This window comes from Coloeus monedula, assembly GCF_965178545.1.
Source record: "Coloeus monedula genome assembly, chromosome: 1".
In the NCBI taxonomy this organism is placed as follows: Eukaryota; Metazoa; Chordata; class Aves; order Passeriformes; family Corvidae; genus Coloeus; species Coloeus monedula.
Genome location: NC_138781.1, coordinates 115,789,682 through 115,816,450, shown reverse-complemented (window position 1 = coordinate 115,816,450; position 26,769 = coordinate 115,789,682). Strand labels below are relative to the sequence as shown.

The window sequence follows — 26,769 nt, the reverse complement described above, 5'->3', positions numbered from 1 at the left end:
TTTTTGGTTGGTTGGTTTTTGTTTGTTTTTTTGCTTGTTTGTTTGTTTTACTTTGGGTTTTTTGGGGGTTTTTTTTGCAACTACTTGCTAAACTGGTAATTAAAGTTCTGCTTACATTACAGAGGAAGTAGATCCCTTCAACTGCCATCTGGGGAGGACTAGAATAACGTGGTATCGATAGGCATGAGAGAGACAGATTTGTGGCAGTACAGGCTTGAAAGACTGCTCTGCAGTTCATACTCTTTTCTTTATGTTCAGTGCCATCACTGAGAAAATGATGAAGATTGCACGAAACTGAAAATACTCAGGCTGTTATCAATCACGCGGCACAGTCTGTGGCTTACGCACACGCATTGGGGCTGATAGTGCTGTAATTTTTCATGACAGCTACGACTCAGAAAGTTGTAGCTGGTAGGCAAAACGAGAAGAAAATTACAGCCTATGACTGTTACATGTCTGTTATTGGAATAGTTCCAAATACTGTTTCTATGTCTCTTTCATGGGTGGCGGGACCTAAGGAAGTGGAGGAGTTCAGAGAGTTGGGCTTCGTGCTCGTGCTATGCGCAGTCTGTGACACCTTGCAAGGTAAGCATTTACTTCAGCACTGGATGAAATCTTGGAAACAAGTAAAGGAAGAATGTCTCTTAAATAATCTTGTAGGAAAGGCTCTTGATTTAGTGATGAAGCCTCTTCATGATTGCTTTCTGTTGTCTTACTGCAGGGGATTTTTTGGGTTGTAATGCTAGGGTTGTCTCTAAAACTCAACTACTCTTGGTCTTAGTTCTGCTGTGGTGGATTTCTTTTGCAGTTTAAGGCACATTTTAGAATATGTTATTGACCAGAACAGTTCTCTCAGGAGCATGGAGGAAACTTTTTTCCTGCCTGCTGAAACAAAAAAAAAAAAAAAAAAAAAAGGACAAACACCAGCAGCCATTGTAAAATTTTAACCTGACATACTTCTATTTCTTTTGCCTTTTTTCAAATCCATTCACAGATGTATAAAAAGGCATTTTCACAGCCTATAATGAGGCCTATAACCATGTCTCATGGGAGTGTTTTCCTGACAATAGTTGTAGTTATTAGTATCTTGTTCTGTAATTATGGCAAATTTTCCTTCTTATAATGCTGTTAAATCTGCTATTCAGAGTGAAAGTGAAGTCCTTAACCCCTCCTCTGGCCTTGCCTTCAAGTTCCTTTTAACATGAAAAATTGGTGTCAGTGAAAACTTTAATTCACAAATGACATTTGTCCACAGAATTACAGGGCAGTGGGTTGATTAAGTGAAGTTGGCTCTGAAGTAGATTCAGCCACTAGCAGTGTTGACTCCTATTTTGTTTAGTTAACGTGTGAGGTTTGAAACAAAGCCCTGCCTTTAACTACACCAATGCCTTCTCAGAGGTCCAATTATAAGTTGTAATGTTGGCAGGCTTTAAGTGCAAGCAAACTGGTAGCATGAGTAGTTTTGTTATCTGGCTGAAATTGCATGAACCTCCCAGGGTAGATATTTTGAAATTATCTCATGCTTACCTGTTCAAGAAATGTAGTAGGGAATCAAAATAAATCTTTGCTAATTCAGATCTGCTTTACATTTTCCTTTATGGAGAGGGACAACCTTGGAATATTTCCAAATAGATGGTTTCACTTTGTGTGTATTTCTATTAGGAATGAATTAAAGCATTCTGAATTTATTTGGACCGAATACTGTATGAAGTTAAAAGAAACAGAGGAGAAGATTATAAAGGATGAAAAACACCTTGAGGAGTTAGTGAAGCAAAAAGCAGAAATCCAGGAAGATGCAAAATGTTGGAACAGCAAAGTGAGTCTTGAATATTTATAAACAAGCAAGTAAATGAGTATCTTTTATTGAAAAGTACATGAATGCCTGAATATTTTGTATGTTGAAGAGTTAAGCTCCTCTGTAAGAGTAAAAATATAAATACAGATTTTAAAATAAGAAGTAGTAGATTCTATAGAACTCTCTTGTTCATTATTATTTTACTATTATTTTTCTGCTTTAATTATTAAAAATATCATAAACATCTTACAGTGCCATAAGTGACCTGGATATTTTTCATTGTTGTGTGCATATCTGCCTAATATTTCTTATCTTCTTAAACCATCTGGAATAATGTGTGCAGCATAAGTGTCCTCTGAAGTCAGCAGATTTTTTAACCTGAGATGGCATGTGATACACTTTTATATCATGCACAGTGATACCCTATTTTACTTAAAATTTCCCTGTTTTCTGCTATATTTGCCTATAATTCATTTTGAGATCTTGTACTTTGTAACCTAAAATCTGAACTGGAGTTCCTCACAGTGCCTGACTGTGAGTTTTCAATTAATTGACAGCTCCTGTTGAACCAGTAGAAAATGCCTAGAAAATGCAGATGCCTACAACAGAACCCGTTATTTTTTTACGTGTGTATATATATGTGTATGTATAAAAGTGTGAATCAAGCATGAAATTAATTCTCTTGTACATGCCCAGAGCCATTGTGGATTGTCCCTCTAGATAACTAGGTCCTGCTAAGGACCCAGTGGAATCCAGAATATATATGGAGGATTTCTGCATGTACCAGGCATGCCCAGAATTCAACAAAAAAATCCCCAAAGCATCCCCCCTGCAAAAGCAAAGATGCAGTCATATTACAGCCACCTATGGGCATGTTCCTGCCTTTTTTTTTTCCAGCTGTGTATTAAAGGGTTTTTTCTGGTTTTGATCACAGCAATTGCTACCAACAGATATCGAGAACACAACTATATTCAAATAGAGCCTATACTTACAAATAAGCCCTTTTTTTGCCTTTTATTTTTCTTTCTGCATATGTTTCCATCTGGTTTTGATGACCAGATATTCTTCATCAGGTACTACCTGGTTATTAAGACCAAGACAAGACATAGATAGACATGCACAACGGAGATAAGGTGGAGCATGGAAGGTGAGCCAAATTAAGTTTAGCAAAAAGATGATTTTTTATTGCCAATTTCCTTCAGAAACATGGCTAAATCAACGAACTGAATACCTCGTTATAAATAATAGCAGCTATTCAGAAAGCTCAAAGTTATTCTTCTGATCATCATAGAAGTATTTCGGAAGTAATTTAGTTATTTTGGGAATCAGGAAAATATTGGGATTGTTTTCAGTGGCTTCAGTGGGGTTTGAGTCAGACCCAAATTACAGCATGACAATTGTCACTTACACCAGGAAGTTTGAAGACAGAATATGTGGTGTGAACTAATGGTTTTCGGCATCGTTTTTCCTTGCTCTTTTTTCTTGTGTTAATTCATGCTGATTTTAAATTTTATATGTGGTCTATTAGGAGTGTTACAACTTTGACACTGTAAGGACAACCCTGAGTTTTCTTTTTATCACACTACTCAGATTTACATTACAAAAGGTATCTGTATGAATTAAACCTATTTTCTGTATCTACATGGGCTTTGTTTCTCAAAGATTAGAAGAAACCTTTCTTATAAAATTGTTCCCATACTTAACTATTACTCTTTTATTCTTTTGTCTTCATTAATTACCTGCACAGTGTGACATTATTTCAAGTAATTCCTGTCAAAATGTTTGCTCTAAAAGCATTGAAAGAGTGAAAAACATTTCTGAATAATGTTTTTCCTATGTACTAGCAATTTAAAAACTAGGACATTTTGCTCATACTTAATCAGTTGGGGTTTTTTTTTCCCTGTAGATATATCCAACTCTTTGTCTTTGTCACACTTCACCTGAACTATATTTAGAGTCATAGAATGGTTTGGATTGGAAGGGACTTTAAAGACTGTCTAGTTCCAGCCCCCTGCCGAGGGCAGGGACACCTCCTGCTAGTTCAGGTTGCTCAAAGCACCATTCAACCTGGCCTTGAACATTTCCAGGGTTGGGGCATTTTATTTCTCAGAATATTTTATGTATTGAGAGATTTAACAATTTGGTTTTTTATCTCCTCTTTCTAGGTCAGTAAAGGTGCTTCATTGCAGTTTTTTCTCAGATCATGCTTTATGATCTCTAACCATTCAGGTTAGGACTTTCAGCCCCCAACTGTTTAGGAAGGTACAGCCATCCAAGGACCATTGCCAGAATCCTAGAGAAGTACAGCGGAGCTGTGACATTCTGGTCAAGATAACAAGTCACTCCTTAGCTGCTGGGGCACAGTCACAAAGGTTCTTATGTAAGTCTGTTCTTCACCAGATGCTCGAGAGAACAGTGGGAAATTACATTCCATTTCAGGTAAATGCATCCTAATTTTGTCCTGATTTTCCCACATGGATTATTCTCTAAGACTTTTATTATCAACCTTGATACTGCTAGGCCAAACAACATGTTTGTTGTCTGGTCATATTCCAGTTGGACTCTGATCACTGTGTGAATTGTATAGGTAAGTTCTGCTGGGATGTGATGGTGTTTCAACTTCTGCAGGGGAAGGAGAGGGGAGGAAACAAAGTTTATTATGCTTCATGTGAGCAGCTATGCCTTTATCCACCTAAAGCCACTTTAAATGATTTCCTTACCCTCTAGGTGGTTGCTTCCCTAACATCCTCATTATTCCTTAAGCTCCAGTGATTGATCCATCATTGATTTGAGCAGGGAAGTTATGGATTCTCCATCCCTGAGAGTGCTCAATGCCAGGTTGGATGAGGCCCCTGAGCCACCTGATCTAGTGGATGGTGTCCCTTCTTCTGGAGAAGGGGGTTGGAAACAGATGATCTTTAAGGTCCCTCCCAACTCAAACAATTCTGTGAATCTATGAATCTCTCCATGATTTTATGAATTAAGAGGGATATTGAGGTAGTAAGGAAAATCTGAGAGAAACTAGAGGTAGTCTGCTTAATTATACACATATGTCCTGTATGAATTAGCAGGCTCTGAGTGTTCCCTCACTGAGACTGTGAAGCCTAAAGATTCTGCTAGGATGCACTGCAAGGGCAGTGCACAAGTGCACACTATAGCATAAAACATCCCTAACTGCTCTTTAATAGTCTTCCTTTTAAATTTATTTTTTTAAATATACTGTTTAATTATGACAAAGAAACATGAGAAATTCGTGTTGCTTACTTTACAAAATATTTTCTATATAGAATATTTGAATAACAAAATAGCAGCCCAAGGAGATGAGAGTGTAAAATGATCAGATGCTGCTTCTGAAATAATAAAAACTGTGGAAGAATCAGTACTTTTTTTTTTTCTTTTTTAATATAAATGAAGTAAAAATGCTTGCATACATGTGTCTTCTGTGTTGGCCTGAAATAACTTCAGCTTATGCTAAAGGTGTCTTAATGGTTTAATTGTTAATTAGAAATCCATCAAGGTAAGCAATCTACTGGCTATAAATCAAAGGAGTTGTTATATTAATGAAGCATTGGAGAGTTTTGAATGTAAAAATTAAGAACATGAGGGAAAAAAATAGAGAATTTTTGCAAAAAATCAGAAATAGGTAATGCCAGCAATATAAATATAGGAAGAAAACTATTTTTTCACTTAAAACATGTCTATAAATGAACCTTACTTTTATTGTAAGTCTGTCTGTAAAATCACATTTCAATAATTTCAAATTGCTTCAGGCTGAAATTTTTCATCTAATTTTTTGATTTTACTTGAAAGAAAAATAGCTAAAATTATGCAAAAGAAAATACAGGCCTTGAAAATGACAATGATTCTGAAATTCTTTCTTGTTAACGCAAACCTCAGTCCCCAAAACATTTTGGTAAAAGTTTTTATCATTTTTTTTTTCATATATGATGGTTATAAACATAGAATCTGAAATACAGTTTTTCTTTATTTTCTGTGAATTCTTGTAAGATGTGCACATATATTTCATAGCTTTTCAGTTTACTGATTCCAAATATCTATACTTTAAACAATATTGTATGTAATATTCTCAGTGCAGAAAAAAAATCCCATTTTTTTCATTTCTTCTTCCTTTGAACTCTACTTGTATGCTGGTTTTATTTACCTGACAGGTTATCATATTTGTCCCCCCAGAAACTTTGGATTTTATTGTGTCAACAAAGTCATTTTGTTTCAACAAAGTCCTCTGAAAAAAAAGAACAATAATAAATAAAGTTCTTGAAAATAATTAGATTCTTAGAAGTTCTGTAGAAATTGGTGGCTGGGTTGAATAAACACATCCAGTTAGCATGAAAACATTCCTTACTAGATCCCAAAAATGCCATACAAGAGGTGTGGTAAAGGGAGGGGATAAAAAGATGAAGGAAAGGAGGAGTTATGTCCATAGACCTTATTAAAGGTCCAAGTCAGAGCTCATGCCTTAACATATCAACTTAAATCAATGATGGGACACAAATGGGTAATAAACCAGGCTTCAACAGTTCTGATGTTGATGGAACTACTTATTGGGGTTATTAGAACATTTTAGAATTAGTGACAGCTTTCCAAATTTATTATTTTCAATTTCATTGATATCTTTCTTGATTGACAAAATTTTTATTTCATCATACCTATAATAATGGAGAGATCTTACCTGTTTTGGAAGTATTAACTGATAAGGTGAAAGAGGAAACTGAGTTTAGTAAGAATATACAGAGAATCTGGATTGAGAGGGGAGTTCTCAGAAAACATATTTGAGAAGTACTGAGACCATCTTGTACACTAAAACTTCACAGAGATCATAGAAAGGCTCGGGACATTCACAAGAGATTGGGCAATCTCTATTTCATATAAAATTAGTATTGTTGTGACTGTGTCCTGGTCATTGTCCTTCCACATGTTTGGGAATTCAAGAAGTGCATGTGAAAGTTGAGATTCAAGTCACAGAGAATGACAAATTATGAAAAGTTGCCAGTAACGAAGGATTCCAGGACCTCTATTTATGTCTTCAGAGATGATCTGAATGCCATCCTTTGAAGAAGAAATATCATTTTAGACTGCTATTTAGTCTAGTCCCAGGAAATGAGTGTAAGCTGAATGTAGTATTCAATTCAGAAGAAATACATTCTACATCTTGCTTTAATGTAAAAACAGGATTTTTAGACTGATACAATCCCAGATTTCTGTTTATTGCTTTCTTATGATAACTTAAGTTAACTCTTAAAAGGACTTTTTGGAATGCTATTTTATGGAACCCCTACATTTTCTCAATTCTACTTTCAAAACCACCAACCCAGCACGTAACAGATCTTTAGGAAGAAAGCAATTGCTGATCTCTCCTAAAATATGATGTGTACATTCCTCTTACGTGTTACTGAGTGCAAGGACATAGAGAGAGGGTTGTTTGTAGGTCTTTTTATTTGAAAGTCACCTTTTATCTTTTTTGGAGTTATTGACTGAGTAAGGAATTTGTTTTAAACAAAGGTTATAAACAAATATAGTTGGGGGTTTACGATTAAGTGCTATGAGAGAGGCAGGATGTTTGGTTCTGCTCAGAAACCTTTAAATTCTTTGGCCTGCCACTAATGTCTTCTTTTGTGTCACTTTTCCTTCATATTATGTTAGACACCTTGGATGAAAGAAGCTGAGGAAAAGCAGTACATTTGACCTGATATTAACTCAATTCCCATGAAGACTGAATATATCTTACTATTAGATCAGGAAATCTCAGGTCCTCCTGCTATGTACAGTTGCTAAATGCATGAAATCTTAGGAAAAGAAAAATTAAACACTTAGAATACTTCTCAAATGGGGACAGAGTTCCTAAGTAAGCTGCAGAAGCTGTGAAAAAAATTTCAACACCTGTACATGAAGTGGAGCATGAACATTGCGCCAAAGAACTTGCTTTTCTGCCTGGAATATTTATGTTCTTGCTGCAACCATGCCTAAAGTGCTTTGACTTCTAGAGTCATGGGTAGCTGTATATGCATCAAAACAATTGTGCTGCACATGAAAGGTATAGGAAGTCAGAATGGAACGAGTATTGTTTGGTTCCTTTCTTTTCTTTCCAGCTTCAGCACACATCTGCTTACTCTGCACTGTTGAGATGAATTACAGTCTTGGCTTTACTGCTTTGAAATTTAAGTCTTTTTATAACCACAGACATTTTGGAAGGAATCTGTGAAGCTGTTTAGTCATTGCCTTCCCCAAAAGAACATTGGCTTTACTTATACACACTTTAAGAAACAAACAGAAGAATTTTTTAGGGTTTTCCACGTTGACTCTTTCAAAACTTCCCTAGGAAAAGTGAGTAGTTAATTGTCCAGTGACCTTTTGTCAGTATTTTAGGATATGTGTGATGTTCTTCAGGTAATTTTTTTCACATAGAAAATTCTTTTTCCTGCATAGTCCTTATTATGACCTGCCTTTAGGCAGGGTAATTGAGGCTCTTGTTAATAGATCCCTTGGGATGGATTAGAGTGAAACAAAATTGAATGATTGCTCACTTGATGATGTAGAGACTGCAGGGAAGCACCAGTGGTGTAGTGGTATCATGCAAGGTTCCCATTCTTGTGACCTGGGTTCGATTCCCAGCTGGTGCATGGAAAACCCCCATTGCCAATGTGTGTAGTGCCTATACTACAGATTAGGTGTATTTCATCAAGACACCTATAGGCAATGTGTTTTGTTCTCTTCCTCTGTGCTTTTTGCTGCTTGAATTTTGGGCAGGGTAATTAAGCTGCTGTGGGATTGCACCCTCTTACAGCTATTTCAAGGACTATTTATACTGTAAGACTGTATATTTAGCAACCAGCAGTTCATATGCCCTGCAAATGAAATGTGCAGCGTGTGTGTGTATGTACATCTATGAAATAACCCACGACACTTAGTCCTTGACCAGTTAAGTAACTGGTCCTTTTTTTTTTTCGTAAGGTAAATTATGCTTCCTTTCTTTAAGTAAGCTACTGACATCCTGTAGGAAGGAAATTTTGACAGAAATATTCTGTCCACTAATTCATCTAAGGAAAAGTGCTGGCATGTTGTGGGATCTGTTGTGCAGGTTAAGTATCAGAAGCAAAGTTGTATATCGTGTGAAGGTCCTTACAATACCATTTAGGTTTATCATTCTGCAGAATGTACCAGTAGATACTCAGTGGTAGTAGCAGTTTATTTTTCAGTGACCCATTCTTCTACAAAGAAACATTTCATTGGTAAACATAAAGCTGTAAGGTTACAGAAGTTGTATTCTGCCAGTCAAAGCACTATCTGTGTTTATCTGTAGGTTTTCTGTAGTTGATTCAGTCTGGATTTTTCTGCGTAATCCAACAGTGTAATTGAGTGGTATTTTAAGTTTGCTTCTGTTAAAGAGTTCACTTCTATGAAAGTTTGCCTTTATGCAAATAAATTGTTTTACATGACCTAAGAATTCTGCAAATGGTAACTTACTTGTAGTTTGAACTCATCAGCCATATGAACTAACCTGTTCCACTGCACTGGTATGAAATATGCATGGCCATTTATAATAAAAGAGATGAACTGAGACTCCTTGACCAATTTAACACTTTCAGATAAAAGGGCTGTTCTTGACAGTTTCTTCCCATCCAAAATTGATAGTTCTATATTATATTTGGGAAGAGGGGCCAAAAAAAGCTGTTTAGTATTCAAATATCATCTTCTTCAAACACAAGAGCAGTCCATTCCAATGAGTAGGAAGTCAGGCAAAAATGCCAGGAGGCTTGCATGGATGAACAAGGAGCTCCAGGCAAAACTCAGATGCAAAAAGGAAGAATATAGAAGGTGGAATATAAAAAATGGAATCAGGGATGGGTAACCTGGGGGAAATACAGCAACATTTTATGACCATGCAGAGATGCAGTTGGAAAAGTTGAAGCCAAAATGGCATTGAATCAGGCAAGAGATGTCAAAGGCAACAAGGACTTCTGTAAGTGCAGAGGTCACAAAAGAAGACTATAGAAAATGTGAGCCCATTGCTGCATGGGGAGGGAACCTGATGGCACAGGATGTGGAAAAGACTGCAGTACTGAATGCCTTCTTTGCTTCAGACTTTTCTGCAAGAGCCAGCCTTCAGGAATCCTGGGTCCCAGAGACCAAGAGGAAAGGCTGGAGAAAGGAGTGCATACCATTAGTGGAAGGGGATCCAATCAGCAAGTACTTATTTAAACTGAACATTCATAGTTCCATGGGCCTTGATGGGATGCACCCACAAGTCCTGAGGAAGCTTGTGACTGGGAGAAGTACTTCTGGACTGGAGAAAGGAAAATGTCACCCCTATGTTCAAGAAAGGCAAGAAGGAGAACCCAGGGATCTACAGGATATTCAGTGTCGCTTCAATCCACAGAAAAGGGATGGAGCAGCTAAACTTTTTCCAGGCATGTTTCACAAGGACAAGAAAGTCATCAGGAGTAGCATGCATGGATTCACCAAAGAAACGTCAAGCTTGACCAGTTTGATAACCGTCTCTTATCAAACAGAAGTGACTGGCCTGGCAGATGAGGGAAGAGCAGTGGATATTGTCTGCCTGGACTTACACTGCCTCCCATTAAGATCTGCATGGAAAAGCTGTTGATCCAAGGGCTGGATGAGGAGACAGTCAGGTGAATTGAAAATCAGCTGAATGACCAAGCCCAGAGGATGCTGCTCAGTGGCACAAAGTCCAGTTGGAGGCCGGTGTTGTGTGCTGAAATATTTGCACAAATGACTGTTCCACCATACAATCAGGGGAATCCCATGGTTTAAGGATTTTTAGGTACCAGTCCTAGAAATTGGGATTTTAGAGGTGATTGATATAAAGCCTCTGCTTATTTGTTGTCTTACATCCTTTTATTAAAACATATTTATCAAACACCTCTTAGGAGTCCAAGTAGACTGTATCACCCACATATCCCTTCTCACATTCTAATTGAATCCTTCAGAATACTGATGAATTTTGAGGCACTGCTGCCTGTCATGCTGATTCCTCTCCTATGCATCAAGTATTCCATTTGTAAGCTAATTTTTTTTTTTCTTTTTTTTTTCTTTTTTTGGATAGTAATTCATATTATGAGTTTGCTTCTTAGGACTTTACAGATTTTATCTGTTTTGGAATTTGGGTTCTTTTTTCCCCCATCATACTTTGTTTTCTGAGTGTTCATGGTAAGTCTGTCTCTAAGTCCATCTGATCATCTATTTGTCTTGCTTTGTCTCTAGCAGACTTCCTGTCAGATGTGTTTGGAAAAGTACTTGGTTTATGTCTCTTGCAGGTTTTTCCAAACACTCTTGTTTAACTTGCCTGATTGCATTTTTATATTTAAATAAGCAAATTTCAGGATCTTTTCTGTTTTCCTCTTTTAGGCATAATTTCAACTTTTTGTCTTGTTACTAATAGTTCCCCTTCTGTTCGTGACATTGATTTTCTTTTTGATATTTCCAAAGCATCCATCAATGCTTGGCTTGCATGTCCTCTAAGCGTCCAATATGGTATCTGTAAATAATTTCCCTCTGGCTTGCAAGTATTTTACTTGCAGGTGTTGCACCATAAAGTTTTTAATAAACTAATTTTTATAGAACATTTTATTATTTTATTTTATTTCATTGTATTGTATTGTATTTTTTATTTATTTTATTTTATCTTATTTTATTTTTTAAAGTTGGCTACAATGTTAATTTTTGGATTTTGTTGTTCTTTAAGCTGTCTTTGTAAGTGTGGTGGGTTGACCCTGGCTGCATGCCAGGTACCTACCAAGCTGCTCACTTCCCTTCTCAGTTGGACAGGGGAAAAAAAATATAACAATGTGTTCATGAGTCAAGATAAGGACTGGGAGAGATCACTCACTGAACACCGTCACAGACAAAACAGACTGAACAAAGGGCTATCAGTTGAATTTATTAACAACATAATCAGACCAGGATAATGAGAAGTAAAATAAATCTTAAAAACACTTTCTCCCCATTCCTTCCTTCTTCCCGGGCTTGTGACTTATGATTTTCCCTACTTGCTTCCCCAGAATGGCGCAAGGGGATGGGAAATGGGAAATAAACTGTGGTCAGTTCATCACATCTTGTCTCTGATGCTAGTTCCTCCTCAGTGGGAGGACGCCTCACATTCTTCCCCTACTCCAGTGTAGAGTCCCTTCCACAGGAGACACTGAGACAGTTGTCCATGAAATTGTCCTGCATGAGCCCTTACCACGGGCTCCAGTTCTTCACAAGCTGCTCCACCATGGGTTGCTTCCACAGGCTGCAGTCCTTCAGGAACAATCTGCTCCACGGTGGGCTCTCCACGGAATCAGAAGTCCTGACAGCAAACCTGGTCTGTTGTGGGCTCCTCTCTCCATGGTTCCATAGGTCCTTCATGCAGTCTGTCCCAGTGCAGGATTCCCACAGGTTCACAGCCTCCTCTCAGGCATCCACCTGCTCCAGCATGGGGTTCTCCACAGTCTGCAGGTGGAAAGCTTCTCCAAAATGAATCTCTGTGGGCTGCAGGGGAATTTCTGCTCCATAACCTGGAGCACCTTCTCCCCCTCCTTCTCCACTGACCTTGGTGTTAGCAGAGCTGTTGTTCTCACATATTCCAAGTTCTCTCTCTGGCTGTAGTTTGCTCTTGTGTAGGTGTGTTTTCTGTCCCACTTGTTAACTGTGTTATCCCAGAGGCACTACCACTGTCACTGATGGGCTTGGCCTCAGCCACCAGCAGGCCCATTCTGGAGCCAGCTGGCATTGGCTCGCTGGTCATATGGGAATCTTCTGGCAGCTTCTCACAGAAGCCACCCCTGTAGCCCCACTGCTGCCAGAAGCTTACCACACAAACCCAACACACCTGGAAAAATCAGCAGCTGCTGAACTGACCACGTTATTAGTGGCGACTACCCAGTAACTAGCTGTAGGCAGGCAATAGACTTCCAGTTGCTATTTTTGTGTGTCTCCTGTGAGGATAATGAGGAGGATGCAGTGACAATGGTGTTCAGACCTCAAGCCAACGCTGGCTGCACAAAGATCCCTTGCACAACCTAAAAGCATGGCCCTTTTCTTGTATAAAATTTAATACCAGATAAACAGTAAAATTAAATACTTTCTTCTCATTCAAACTCCTTCTAATAATTGGAAAAGATCTCCTGTGATGAATTATTAGCACACCAGTGTGTAATGCATCCTGAGAGCCTTCTCACAGTTGGTAGGTCAGTGCCATTGAGATTCATCATTTCTTTCTTCGTGTAAAGGAAACCTATAATACCTCTGGGAGAATTATCTTTACTGTTAATACTGCCACACTTAGCATTATGAAATAAAAGATTTTTTGGCTCCATCGTTCCTTTCTGCTCATCCTGAAATGAATACTCCCATGCTGTGAGTGTTCTGATGGATTCCAACATCTTGTGGGATCAGAAGAACAAGCCAAACCTGGAGGGAGGCATTTCAGTCTTTTACTATTAAGTCCTTGAGTCAGAAACCCATTTGGGTCCTTTTGCAGTGGTCTCAGATAGGAGAGATTTACTCTGAGAGCTGTCAGAGGCTATTTTTCTTTAGAACAGAATGTTGGATTTACTGTGATGACCAGAAGTCTTTCTGAGATTTTCATTCCCTTTTTTTTGAGAGAAAAGTCTGAACCTTTTTTATTTTCTTCTGAACAACGACAATCTCCATTTACTTTTGTTACAAAACTTGTCCTGTTCCATTATGCGACTTTGAACTGTGCAAGAACTCAGAATAGGATCTGGTATCTATGTGTCCCATTTCTAGAAAGCTAAGCCCTAAGAGAGATCCTGAAATTCCTGTTTGTGCAAGACATTAGCAGAAAGTGTTAAATGTTCCTCTTCTAAGCCAGATGGAGCACAAGGTCTCCATCACATGCATTTGTGATTGATGCCCAACTTCCCTCTGCTTCTCAGGCTTTGCTTTAGAGAAGGCTGAAGGGAACATTTCTGGGCCTGACTGACACAGCATTATAGGTTTTATTGCAAACATCTTCCTCTCTTTTCTCTATTCAATACTTATTCTTTTTGATTACCCATTGAAACTAAAACGCTCCTTTCTCTTCACTGGATCCTTGACCAAGATCCCTAGTGGCACTTTTAGCCCACTTTTTTCCTTTTACAGACAGGAAAAAAAGAACACTTTCCTAAATTTCATAAAGTAAATTTTTAAGTGAGGGAAGTAAGTTTTGTTCTCAAGATTTTTTTTTTCTTTATTGTAGTTCATGTTTTGTCAGGATAAAGAGGTCCTTGAGATGCACGTAGTACTTCTTTTAGGGTATTTTTTTAAGTTCTCTTTCAACTACGCCTTTTTCTCCTATTTTTCTTCCAAAGCCTTATTTCTCTGTGTTACACAACATTCATATCATTGCTGTCAAGAGGCTTTTTCTTCTTATTAGAACAAAATTTAACGATGATGTCAAAGGCTGTTGAAAGTACAAAAGCTGTCATTTACTAGTGACGGTCAAAGTGCAGAGCAGTTCAGATGAGACTGTATTCTGAGACAGCCAAGGGGGATCTTCTAATGCCACAGAGACTCAGAATTGTTAGTGGTTTTCTGGGAAGCTTGTCCATTCCATCTACTAGCTAGATTGTCACATCTGTAATTTTACCTAATATTGTGCCATTATATAGGAATTGAGAGATTATGCTTCATTTCCTGCTTGCATATCCAGTAAGCATAACCATATTTGTAGACTGTTATTTAAAACTAGAAAAATGAGTTATTTACCACCAACCATTGTATTTTGAAAAGAGTGTATTGGGACTAGGTGATCCTTAAGGCCCCTTAACATTCTATCATTCTATGAGATATGAAGAGCATTGAAGAGAGACAAGTAGCTGATTTAGGAATAAAGACGCATTTCAAGACAGCCATGAGGTAAAAGTAGTAGAGTCTGGACCAGTCACTAGCATTTTTTTTTTTGGTCATTGTTAGAAAATAAAACACTTTAGACTTCAGTCTTTAGACTTTTTGAATGTCTTTGTCTTAAGCAGGTGCTTGTTCCTATTCTTCTTTTGTGGAATGGCTCTGAAAACAGCAAGAAATGTGGGAAAAAAGTAATTTGTTTTCAGTCTTCTGTCATAAGTGAAACAGAGTAGCAAAACTAGCTATTAATTAAGACAAGGAGTTTTCTGTAAGCCATATACTTGCTAGAGAACACTGAAGTATCAGCATCTATCGAGCCTATTCAGTTTAGATACAGGATTTTTTATTTTTTCTCAAAGCCCAGAGACAAGAATTTCTGCTGCATCAGCAGGGAGGATGTTTTGTTGCACAATCAGTCTGTAGGTTTGTAATTCTGCTATCCAACTGCTAGTATGCAGCTTTTCATGGAATATCATCCCCAGGTTTTTAGTGTTACTCCATTTGAAGGGCTCTTGGCACAGTCTGCATGCAGCAATACTTCCCCACTTTTGGATGAGAGATGGGGGATGTTGAATGGTTTGAGTCCATTGAGATAATGGATTATGTGGTAGTTTATTTTTAATGCAGGTTTAATAAGTCAAATTGCATTTTTTTTTAAAAAAAGAAGAGTCTTCTAATAGCTAATAGTATTTTCAAAACAAGGCATTAATGGCAGTGACTAATGTTGTTAGCCCTTCCCCAACTGAAAGTAAGTAGAAACAATGTGACAAAGATCACATCATTAGTTTCGAGGAAACCTAGAGAGGTGTGGTGTGAGTTATACATCATGGTCTACACCTGTGTATTTGCTTCTGTGTTAAAAGCTTGGAGAAAGAGTTTGCACAAGCAGATTTGTATGCAAATGATATCCAAAATATAGTGGTAATTTCCAGGGAGAACTTTCTCATTGATTAAAGGTTTTCAGAATGGGAATACGAATACCTATTTTAATAATTTTTATATCTTCTACATGGAATTTTAAACTTTGAATAGTATAAATATTATGCCATTTGTTTAAGCAATGCAAAATTTTCCTTACTACAGGCATTAATCATAGTTTCTTTCATTTAATATTTGGTGCTCATGTTAATGATGCAAATGAAATTAATACAATAGACAAGACTTGTTTTTCTTGAGATGCCAATTAATTATAGAGTGGATTAATGAAAAAGACAAAAACGAGATATTGTAATATATTACTTCCTTTTCTCTCCTCCTGTTAGCTGTCCTTAGCTGTATTTTGCATGAGTTAGTGATAATAATTAATAAACTTCTATTTTGCCTCTTATACACATTCCATGAAAGCTATTTCAAATATATATTTTGACTTCAGAACTTTATGTGATTTTTTTTTCTGCAAGATGAAAAACATTTTATGAAGCAGCAGAGGTATTTTCTATTTTAAAAGTGCACTTTATCATTCAAAGCATAGAATATTTAAACCTACATGATGAAAAAGTTGGTATGGAAGGCAAAACCAAAATAAGTTTAAGAATGGTAACTGTGAAAGTATTTAATGGCTAAGGTTTTTTTCTGACATCTGTAGATGTAGGACAATAAATTTTGAATACTAACATATCTATTTATGCATAAATTCTCCAGGTGTCATATTTGGATCAGAATGTACATGAAGTAGATAAAGAGCAGAAGCAAACTGAACAATAAGTGGAACAAAACAAGAGAAGCATTATGAAGCAAAAATTAAATGGTGTAGGGGTGAATAATTTAATGCTTGCATTGGAGTATGCTTAATGTTGTAATGCTTTTTTGAAGTATGTTTAGTCTCAAAGGATAGGCTGTCATTTCTACAGAGTTGCCTTGGAACTGTATACATACACACACTTTATGCACTATTCTCTGCCTCTTGCTTGAACTAACCTATGAGGTCCATAGCCTTGAGACAGTGTGAAGCACAAAGCAGAATTGATATTGGGGTCATTGAGAAGTCCTTTGCTTTCTTCATTTGCTGCACTGGCTCAGATTGCTTGAGGGGCTTTAGAAATGCAAGGGAGAAAATCAATAAAGGACAAAAAAGATTCCAGTGTAGTAGGAAGTGCCTGCTGATTGCATGTTTGCTCAGCAGATGGCATCTTCTTGTAAATGATGGCTCGTATCTGCTGTATCACTTACTAAACTGTACAATCCAGGAAAGTGAATTAATGAATTTCATTGCTAAACACTGTGCTTTGTATAAACATGTTATTAGAAGAAACAACCATTTTTCCCCCCAAGATTCTGTTAATTTTTATTACTCTTTTATTTGCATGTTGTATAAACTTGTTCGATATTACAGCATCAAAGATGAATCACGTACGTACATATATAAAACAATAAAAGCTTTCGTGTGGTTCAGAGTAGCTTTTAGGAAGCCTGTAATTTCTATGGAAAAATTCCAAAACTTCTTATATATGACAGAATCTTAAATTAAGCATGGGGAAATTCATTGATTGACACAGGTTTCTAAATTTGGCAGGGAAGATGAAGTTTATATCCCTGTCTGTTAAAGATGATGCTCTACCAAACTGCAGGTTTACCAAGAGATCTAAAAACATGTGGAAATGACTGATGAGTCAGCATGCAGATATTCAGTAATTCTACAATGTTTTGCAGGGCATTTATTTCCTATACTTTTTTTTATTGTTTTCATGCTGCCTCTCCTAGTAAATCTAAATAACTGCATCCATTATTTACTTGAGTAATATTTGAGTTGGTGTTCTAGAGGAGTATTAGAGGACTGCTAAGTGGAATAAAGCAATGTACAAAGAATGTACAAAGCCTATTTTATGAGATTTGTAGAGCTCTGAACTGGTAACAGCACTTGGATACCTCAAATACTGCATTTTTAGAGCCTGATACAGTTCCTTGATTGTAGAAATTGAAGTTTTATAAAGGGGGCTGACTTGTTTTTAACAATAACTCATACCTCTAGTTGTGCAGGATTACATTATATGATTCCTCTAATTACACTCCATTGTTTTTCAGAGAAAGTTTTTTAAAGTTGTATTCGGAGATATTATTGCTCTTCTATGATTAAGACACTGGCTAGTCAAAGCCAGTGTGTAGCTTAAATGATGTTATGGAAGGAATGGCTATGATTCTATAGTATTCTCCTTACAACAGTAATATAGAGTCTCCAACTTTCAACGGACCAAGCAATTCACTGAGTGAATAGTTTGCCTATTTTAAGTCAAGGTGAATCACAATGTGGAGGCTACTGCATCATGCCATTGAATTTGAAGCGAATTCGTTTGGTCAGCTGACATTTAAATGTCTAAAAGCTAAATGCCTAGATAACAGCATATGAATTCTACCTTATAAAACACCAGTGGTCTTGTTCAGCAGCAAGGAAGAATGAAGAATATTGTTCATGTATTGAACGGCTGAATGACCAGGTGCCAAGGGACTCATTCAGCTTAGGCAGGATAGTGGACTGTTATCCACTACAGCAAGCCATTAAGTGCAGATATTCAGTCAATTGATATTTGGATCACAGACTGTAGAGTATCTCACCATTCTTGTTTGTTTATTCTAAAACCTGACAGCAAATTCTCTGTCTCCTGTAATAGGTACCAGGTTGCACTGACTCAATGGCTAATACTCCATATGCTCAAAAGCCCACATTGTCAGGTTTTGCTTGCCTTGGTTAAAAGGTCCTGAGAAAAGTGCAGGAAGTCAAAGATGCAAAATTCCTCTTCATTGACAGTTTTCTTCCAACAGAGCTTAAACATGAACCTGAGCCTTTGGTACAAAACATGTCATGGTTTGTTTGTGTGCATATTTATATCTGGACACAATGTATTAATCATCTCAGGTTTGTAAAGTTTAAGGCCAGGACAGATATACATATATCTTGTGTATGTGCAATCAGACGGTATCACATTTCACCAAGCTCTCCTCGTATCGAGCCTAAAACTTTTACTCAGGGCTTTGAGACTCACTATTGGCAGTTCAGTAACAGAGGAATTTGCATTAATTATCATACCTCTACAGATACTTATTACACATTCAGAAGTTTGAGGGTCTTAAAAATCTGACATCCTTGTGATACCTTGCACAACTTCGCATATCTGTGCTAACACCTGTTACAAAAGTTTTCATTCCTTGTTTTTTTTTATAACTACCTTTCAGGTATACCTTTCAGAAGCAGTTCTTTCATAAGGAAAAAGATGCTTAGACTATGCAGGATACTACTGCTCCAGAAAAATGGGATAGATCCTAAAGAAGAAATTTTAAAAATACTGATCTTAAAATACTGTGGTGTATTCTTTGCCTACTGAATTATGAGGTCATGAAACCTGGTATTTATGTATGTGTGCACCTAATTTATATGTGTATACATGTGTATATCTAAGGATAATCAAAAGGTATTTTCCTCCCTCTTAATTTAACCCATTTACATAGCTGCTTACAGCCCATTAGTCTGGGTTACAAAATCTAATGCAGCAAGACCACTTTACAAGTATCACCCAAATAGAAGACTCCCACCTGTTTATTACTGCTGAACTGCTACAGTGCTTTATGTTTACCTAGTTCATTGTGGGGAAGCTGCAGCTTTGTGTACCAGATACTCTTGCTCTTGAAAGTAGAGTTTGCTTGTGTTGTGAATGCTCACATTTTTTGGGTCCTGTAACCATCTGTCACATTTGGTACAAGAAAGACAGTGCAATTTAACTTCTCTTCCATAAAGCAGGAAGTTTAGTGAAAACACTTTATAATTTAAAGGTTTTCAGCAGCTTAATGTCAGCATCTCTTCAAGTTGCAGCTGAGGAAAGGAGTCACTCTCTGTGCTTTATTCCACCACTGTCTGTGGAGTACGGACAATTATGTTATGAGAAACTTGACATCTGAAAGAGGACAACTCACTATTTAGGCAACTAAATGAAAAATGCTCTGGGGAATGGCAACTAAAACCACTGATTTTTCCTGAAAGTCAAGTATTTTAGGTATCTGCCTAAAATAGTTCTATATTTTCTAAGTACTTGAATGGTCTAGCAATAAAAGCTAGACACTGACTCTGCACACACTGAAATAAGCAGTCCCAGATTCAGATCATATGCAAATATTGTTACTTTTTGCTGTCATTAGAAATGATTTTGCTGTGCAGGGCTTATTTACAAAAATTTCATATATAAGGACGAAAGTAAGAGGGACATGTATTTTTTGAAGATGGTGGCCTACAAATATGCATATATCCACGTACAACATAGGCAATTGTAAAAATACAGGTGCCACAATAAAATCTGTGCATAAATAATATAAGAACTCATCAACAAGTTGGGGAACTCTAACTGGATTTGTGAAGCTGTTCTCTTACATAAATGCAATTTTTCCAGTTGCACTCATTTCTTTAAGTGCCTTCTCTGAAAGAATTTCCCTTTCTTTGGGTATACACTGTCATGAATTTTTGCACATGATCATATGCCTGTGCTTAAAACTCAGTATTTGGAAATCTAGCCTTGACTAGTTTACATGGTATGGGATTTTGTTGTTGGTGGTGGTGTTGCTTGGTTGGTTGGTTGTTTCTTAAATTCCTAGTTAAATTGCTGAAAACTATCACACTGTGGAAAATTTTGAAAAATGAATGTAAAGAATTAAATGAATTATGGAACAGGAAGCAAATACAGCTAGACAATACAGAAAAATCTTTTGCTGATTTGAGGTAAGACTTACCTATTATATGAATTTCAAAGGCTAATTGATGACATTAATAAAGGTAAATTAGTAATTCTACTTTATTATGAAAGATGATTATTTTACAGTATTACTTCTAGAAAATATGAACTTTTCATCAATAATTTGAGAGTAGTTTTGTCTGATCACTGCTTGTAGTTTAAACACATCTGTTGAAGTTATTAATGAGAAATTGTCTGCCTACCAAACTGAATTTTGGGCATTGAAATTACTTTCAGAACTCTAATAATATTCATGGTCAGTTGCATCCTTAAGTAATGGAGGATTCAATGCACGTTGTATCTTCTTTGGTTTGAGAAGTGTGGACCTAAACTTACTGTGACTGATGACTGCTGGAAATAGTCTCAAAGGGCTCCATCCAACTGGTAATGCAGGCTGCCTTCTAGGCCAAGCAAGCCTTGGAGGGCTGTATATGCTGATTGCACAGCAGGCTTACTCTTCAAGGATAGAGGCGAGCCTGCTGTGCAATGCCAAAAGAAAGCAGCTCAGATTGTTGAATTGTACAGGATGTCTAAGTAGTGAAAAAGTCATTCTTACATCATTATACTATGGCTCTCTTTCTATGATCTCCTTCATTTATGTGCTGTTGATGTCAAAAGATCTTTGAGAGATTATTCCATAAAATTCTTGACTTGAGGAAAAAAACATCTAAGTACATATGTGGGATGGGAATGTTTTTTCCCAGCTCTTGTTTCAAACAGAATGATTCAGAGGGACCCACTGTGCAGTGGAACTTAGTGAACTGAAGGCATCTTTCCATGACTGAAAAATTCTCCTTCTCATTTTTCACAGTTTTTTAGTCCGTAGTCAGTGGTTTCATATCAGTGACAGGTTATGTTCAGACTCAGAGAAGAAATGGATAATGTCAACATAAAGTGGCACTGAAAGGTCATTCCAGCAATTCATTGCTTCTATGTAGTAAACAAGTTCATCTCTCCTTCAAAAAGAAATTTTCTTGCAAATTCTGCAACTTCTAGGCTTAAAATAGATAATAAAGAAAACTTGCATTTTTCTCAAGAACCCGCTTTTAGAGATCCTACCTGACAGGAAGAACCCCACAGTCAAAAAAGTCCCCAACCCCTGCCTCTGACTTCTACCTTGTACATCCCAATGGCTAGTGTTACTTTTTGTCATTCTCTGAATACAGAAGGCACAGCACACAGCAATCTCTCCAGTGTGTGGCATGCTGAACACTGGCAGCATGCTTCTGCCTTCTGATCCATAGAACAGACTCTGCACGTAAGGGTGGAAGGAGAGGAAGAGTTTGGTGTTGCTGGTGCTTTTTCATTGCTTGCTGGTTTTCATCAGTGAAGATTAATGAGGACAACATTCAGAAAAAAAAAATTCAGGTTAATCTCTTTTATTATTCTTCTATTCTTCTATTAATATTTTCAGTTATAGGCCATATCACATGGCATTTTGTCAATCTATTTTAACACAGTGTACTCTACTAGTTATTCCCTGTTAGATTTTGTGTTATGCATGTAGTTCAATATCAAATATTCTTATTTATTTGAACTAATCTTTCTTCTTTTCATAAAACCTGTCTGACTTTTTAGAAAACCTGGGCATAAGGGAATACCTGTTTTTACATTTACTCTTGGCTTTTATTTCCATTTTTTTGGTAGCCTGAACTGGTAGAGAGATTTGAAGTAAATGAGTCCCTACTTCTGCTTTCAGTCTTCACTGTTGTCCTTTTGTGGATACTTCCAAGCATCTTTCTCTGAATAAAACCTCCATGATTTATTATTGCTTACTATTAATGCAATAAAAAGGCCAAGTAATAGCCACTAGAGTGAAATAAAAACAGTGACACAATGGTTTCAAAATAAAAGTAGTTTGAAATAAATACTTTTCCACAGTAAAATTTACTACCAAACTGAACTCCACTGCAAAATGTAGCCTAACATGCTATCCAAAGTAAATAACATCCCACAGGTATCCCATCTAGAAACTGTCCCATCATTTCTGAAAAACTGTTTTTGCGTTTCTGGAAGACAAAGACATGTCTTTATACCTGAAGTTAAGAATGAAGACAAAATGCCTTCAGTCAGTTCTCTCCATCTCAGTGAAGTTTGGTGCCATTTAAAGTAGAAGGAAGATGAATAGATCCTATGAATTCAAGGTTTGTATGAGGAGCATCTTTGCTTGTTTTGAGCCCCACCATTTACATGCGTGAGTTGCTGGGTGCTGTGCCTACACCTCCATCAGGAAAGGAAATAAAGGCAGGAAACATGATATGGGGGTATACTGGAGATTAGGAAGGCTGGAAGGGTGTTTTAATGAAAACAACCATAGATCATTTCTGATGGTTCCCTAAGCCCCTCTTTAGACTCAGAGGAGGCCTTAGATGCTTTAATTTTCTGCAAAGAGATTTGTTTTTTCTGAAGAGTCTCAGTAAGAGACTTGTGACCTCCAGAATTTAGAGCTGGTTCCAAAACTCCTAAATACATCTGTTCTGTCAAGTATCAGCTAATCACTAAGAAGGATAACAGCTTATTATTGGTCCCAGCTGTTCCTTTCTTGACGGTGTAAATGGTTCCTGAGCGGTCAGCTTCGTCATTACATGACAGCTTCTTCCCTTCCTCTGACTGTTCGTTTGTTTTAAAGTTAAAAAAAATATTTTGTTTAAGTGTTAATGTAACATTGAGTTTACATAACAATGCCTTACCATTAGAAAAAGTAGGTTTAAACCTGTCTCCTGAGTTTCCTTTTTTTAGTCCGGACATTGTGATGCATTATTTTGCAGCCAACTGCTACATTACCTCCTAGGCTTTAGTTTAGGTTATCTTGCAGAAAATCAGTTAGAGAATCTTTTTTTTTTTTTTTTTTTTTTTTTAATGTGCTTCTGTCTATAAGCAACAGAAATACAGACCCTGAGAGAACAGCATGTCAGTACCAGGTGAAAACGTCTGAAAATTGCTTAACTTTACCTCTTTAGTCTGTACAGGTTCAAGAAACCATGCTAGGTATGGACAGAGAAAAAACCAAAATACTGCACAAGTGGTATGAAGCTCCCACTTCCAGTCCCAACAAATAATAAAGGTATGGTTACTCAATGTATCATTGGCCATGGGCTAATTCTGTGTCGCAGAATATCGTTGTTTAAGCAGATATTAAACATGTGGTGAGTCAGTCCGTTCTCTAAAAATGCAAGATGTTTTTTAAAAATGTGGAAGTTATGTATCTCAATAGACTCATTGGATAAGGATTGATATGGAGAATGTCTTTAGGTGGTCTAAACACTCATGGTAAGCTCTATCATATAGCTTCCTTTTTTAAGGGTATCATTAGTTGTGAGAAAACACTTTTATCTAAAACAAAATTAAAAATGAAACCTGTAAGTAAAGGCTAAAAAAGAGTACAGAAGAATATTTTGATTGTTTCATTGATTTTTTTCTCTTTCAAATAAAAATTTTAAGGGGTGCAATGTTTAAGCAGCAAAACATTCAGATGGTACTTAATAATCTCCAAGATAAGCTGGCAGAATATGAGAAAAGGTTAAAGCAGGAAGAAAAAACATATGGAGAATTTCTGCCCAAGGATAGAAAGAAATAAACAACGCCTCAACTTCTGGAGTACAGACTAAAGGAAGCAGTTCAAGAGTTCATCTAGGGTTTCTAGAAATTCTAGTGAGATATTATACTGAATGAGAACTGCCTGTCTTGACAGTTGAAAAAACTAGACTACTTGTTCCAAGTATCTTGAACTGCAAAAACTAAAAGTGGATGTTTCCTTTACAGGCTGTGAATATACATGGTAATTCCATATGTACTTAGAGCTAAGGTGAAAAGAAAACCTCAAGGAGCTCAGTGTAAGTTGTATCTTTCAGTCTGGGAGAAGTGTTGTCAGATGCTTTTGTTGATTCAGGGAGAGATTTAAGCAGGAAAACAAACTCTTAACTCAGAAAATGGAAAGTTAGATCATAGTTTCTTCTGCTTAAGGAGAAGTGAAGATGTACATGATAGTACAAATAGTTAGAGGTTCACAGCTAGCAGTGCAGTTTGGAGGTCGGAATTACAAGTCATTCTCATTATCTCATTTTTAAGATGGACAGGTATGAGCCATTACACCTTATGCAGAAGAGGATGATGAAGTAATAAATGGAAAGACCAGTGAGATGGAAAATCCCAGTCTGAGGTCTATGAAAAGGTCCAATAAAATGTCCTTTTTGTGGTGACTTGCAGGTTTTGTGAGGGTGAGTAAAAGCTAGTAAGCAAGAACAAAAAGATGGAAAGACTTTTTGCCGAGAAAAGAAGGTTGGAAGTGGCTTGACAGGAAAGAGATAGAAAGTTGCATCTTTATTCAAGCTAGAAGTCCCCTCTCTCCTGGAGATTAGATGGGACTGTTAAATACCTAAAGGAAACTAAACAATCTCTTGTCAAGAGACAAACTGACCCTAAATTAAGTGAGATGTTTGGTGAGAAAACTAGGGATTCTTGCTGTCAGTGTCATGAAGGGAAATGGAATTGAAGAATAGTCCTGATAGTGGGAGAATCTTCATGAGAAACTAGTGACTTCAGCAGAGATATAGAGAGAGAAAGAAAATTTTTGAGGTGACTCTTGCGGTGCACTGGGGGATGGAAATCATCTATTCATGATCAGGACTGAAAAGGATGTGAAACTGAAACATCTGTGTGCCTGGTTCTTGCAGGAACACACATCATGTGTGATTTGGCTGGAATGCTGAGTTCTTGATTTGCAGACCTTCTAGAGCCTGTCTGCTTACAGGAGAGGATTGCTGACTGATAAGACTGTGACTCGTGAATGTAACAAATGTCACAAGTAAATACAAGGTGTGACTTTTGATTTACTAGCAGCCATGCTACTGAATGTGGTGAAATCTCAATGTATAATGAGAAGGTTATACCTTATAGGCCTATTTTATCACTGCTCTCTGTAACTGCTCTCAGAGCATCTCATTACCTCCTGTTCCACAGAGACAGTACAGTCCCCAAACTATCATATTGCCATTTGGTTCAGTGCTGATATGTGCTGTATTAAACACACAGATAAGAATTCTTTGACATAACAATTCGTAATGAGGGTTGGATCACGTTCAGAATGATTATGTTGTGCCTTGTTTTCTTAACCTTGAAACAAGCCTGCTTGTGCTTATTTTCTGCTGCTAATGTGATTATTGTACTTTCAATTAAAGGAACTGTAAAAGCGATTACTGTGGTTTTTGGAGATTGAGCAAGACAATTTGAATGACCAAAAGTCTCTTCAAATGTTAACGTTTGTCCTCATTAGTATTTGCTATTGGACACATGATGATATATTAGTGATATTTTTAAATTGAGGCATGTACAGACTTATACTTTTGATGAACATATTAAATATCAACAAAGCTTTGCAAATATACTAACACATTGACTTTCTTTTTGCTTGGAAATAGCAAATATCCTAACTTCCTAACTCAATTAGCACTAGTCTTCTGCTAAAAACCCTCTTATATCCCAATAGTTTTTCCAAATTTTCTGTGATATATTTGGCTGTTGCATGGTACTGGAAAAGAAGACAGTAATAAATTGATATTTCTTTAGCATTGTATCTTAGAATTGCACCAAGCTCAGCAATGTCTCTTCTAAAATTGAATGAGAATTTCTCAGCTATATAAAAGGACATATGGAAATTCATCTGATGGAATAACAATAGTGTCCTTATCACAATGCAGGAAACTTAAAATAGAAGGAATATACTTAAATAAAATTACTTTAAATTTTATAGATATAAAATGAGTTTTTTATCATTTTTTATTAAAAAACCTGCTGTTTAGTCTGTAAATGTTTGATCAGAATATTTTTATCTTAACTTAAATCTTTTTCATTTTAAATCAAATCAACATATTCCTATGAGTACTTCCTTTTTCATAGAAAACCATTTTCCATCTGGGGAATGATATATCAGAAAATCCATGTCTGGTTCTAACAGCTAGTCATGATATGTTGTTTCATCAGATATTGAGAGTATTACTAATGAAATAATCTACAAAATGGCATATTTCAGAAGGGTTTGTTATAGAAATAGGATAATATACTTCTGAAGGCTGAATTAAGAAAAAGGGAAAAACTGAATTAGATCCAGGGGGCTGTTTATCATCATGGTATTAGGTAAACTCCACTGGGTCTCTGTTATCATTTACTATTCATCTTTTAGGTTATCTTTTCTTCTAGTCATTTTTTAAGTCTTTCTGCACTAATACTTTCAGTGTAGTTTCCCTCTCCTACTTTCAAAAAATACTGTTAATCAATTTTAATCTTACTGGAGAGCTTTGTTACAGCATATCCATGTAAACACAAGAATTACGTTAAAGGATATATGACAATAAAGGATTTTTTTAAAAGCTAGAGAGCCATTGCTCCCTTTAG

General features: G+C 36.7%; 1 protein-coding gene across 1 annotated transcript in view; it reads left to right on the top strand.

Annotated features, from left to right (window-relative positions):
• Window positions 1-26,769, top strand: part of CCDC178 (coiled-coil domain containing 178) — a gene marked incomplete at both ends in the record, with an annotated part of 145,546 nt that overhangs the window by 16,448 nt on the left and 102,329 nt on the right. Inside the window, 9 exon segments of the mRNA XM_082284184.1 lie at window positions 1,663-1,820; window positions 5,083-5,129; window positions 5,133-5,174; window positions 16,310-16,369; window positions 16,373-16,423; window positions 20,247-20,279; window positions 20,281-20,366; window positions 23,821-23,953; window positions 23,956-23,976. Coding sequence (XP_082140310.1) covers window positions 1,663-1,820; window positions 5,083-5,129; window positions 5,133-5,174; window positions 16,310-16,369; window positions 16,373-16,423; window positions 20,247-20,279; window positions 20,281-20,366; window positions 23,821-23,953; window positions 23,956-23,976 — 631 coding nt within the window.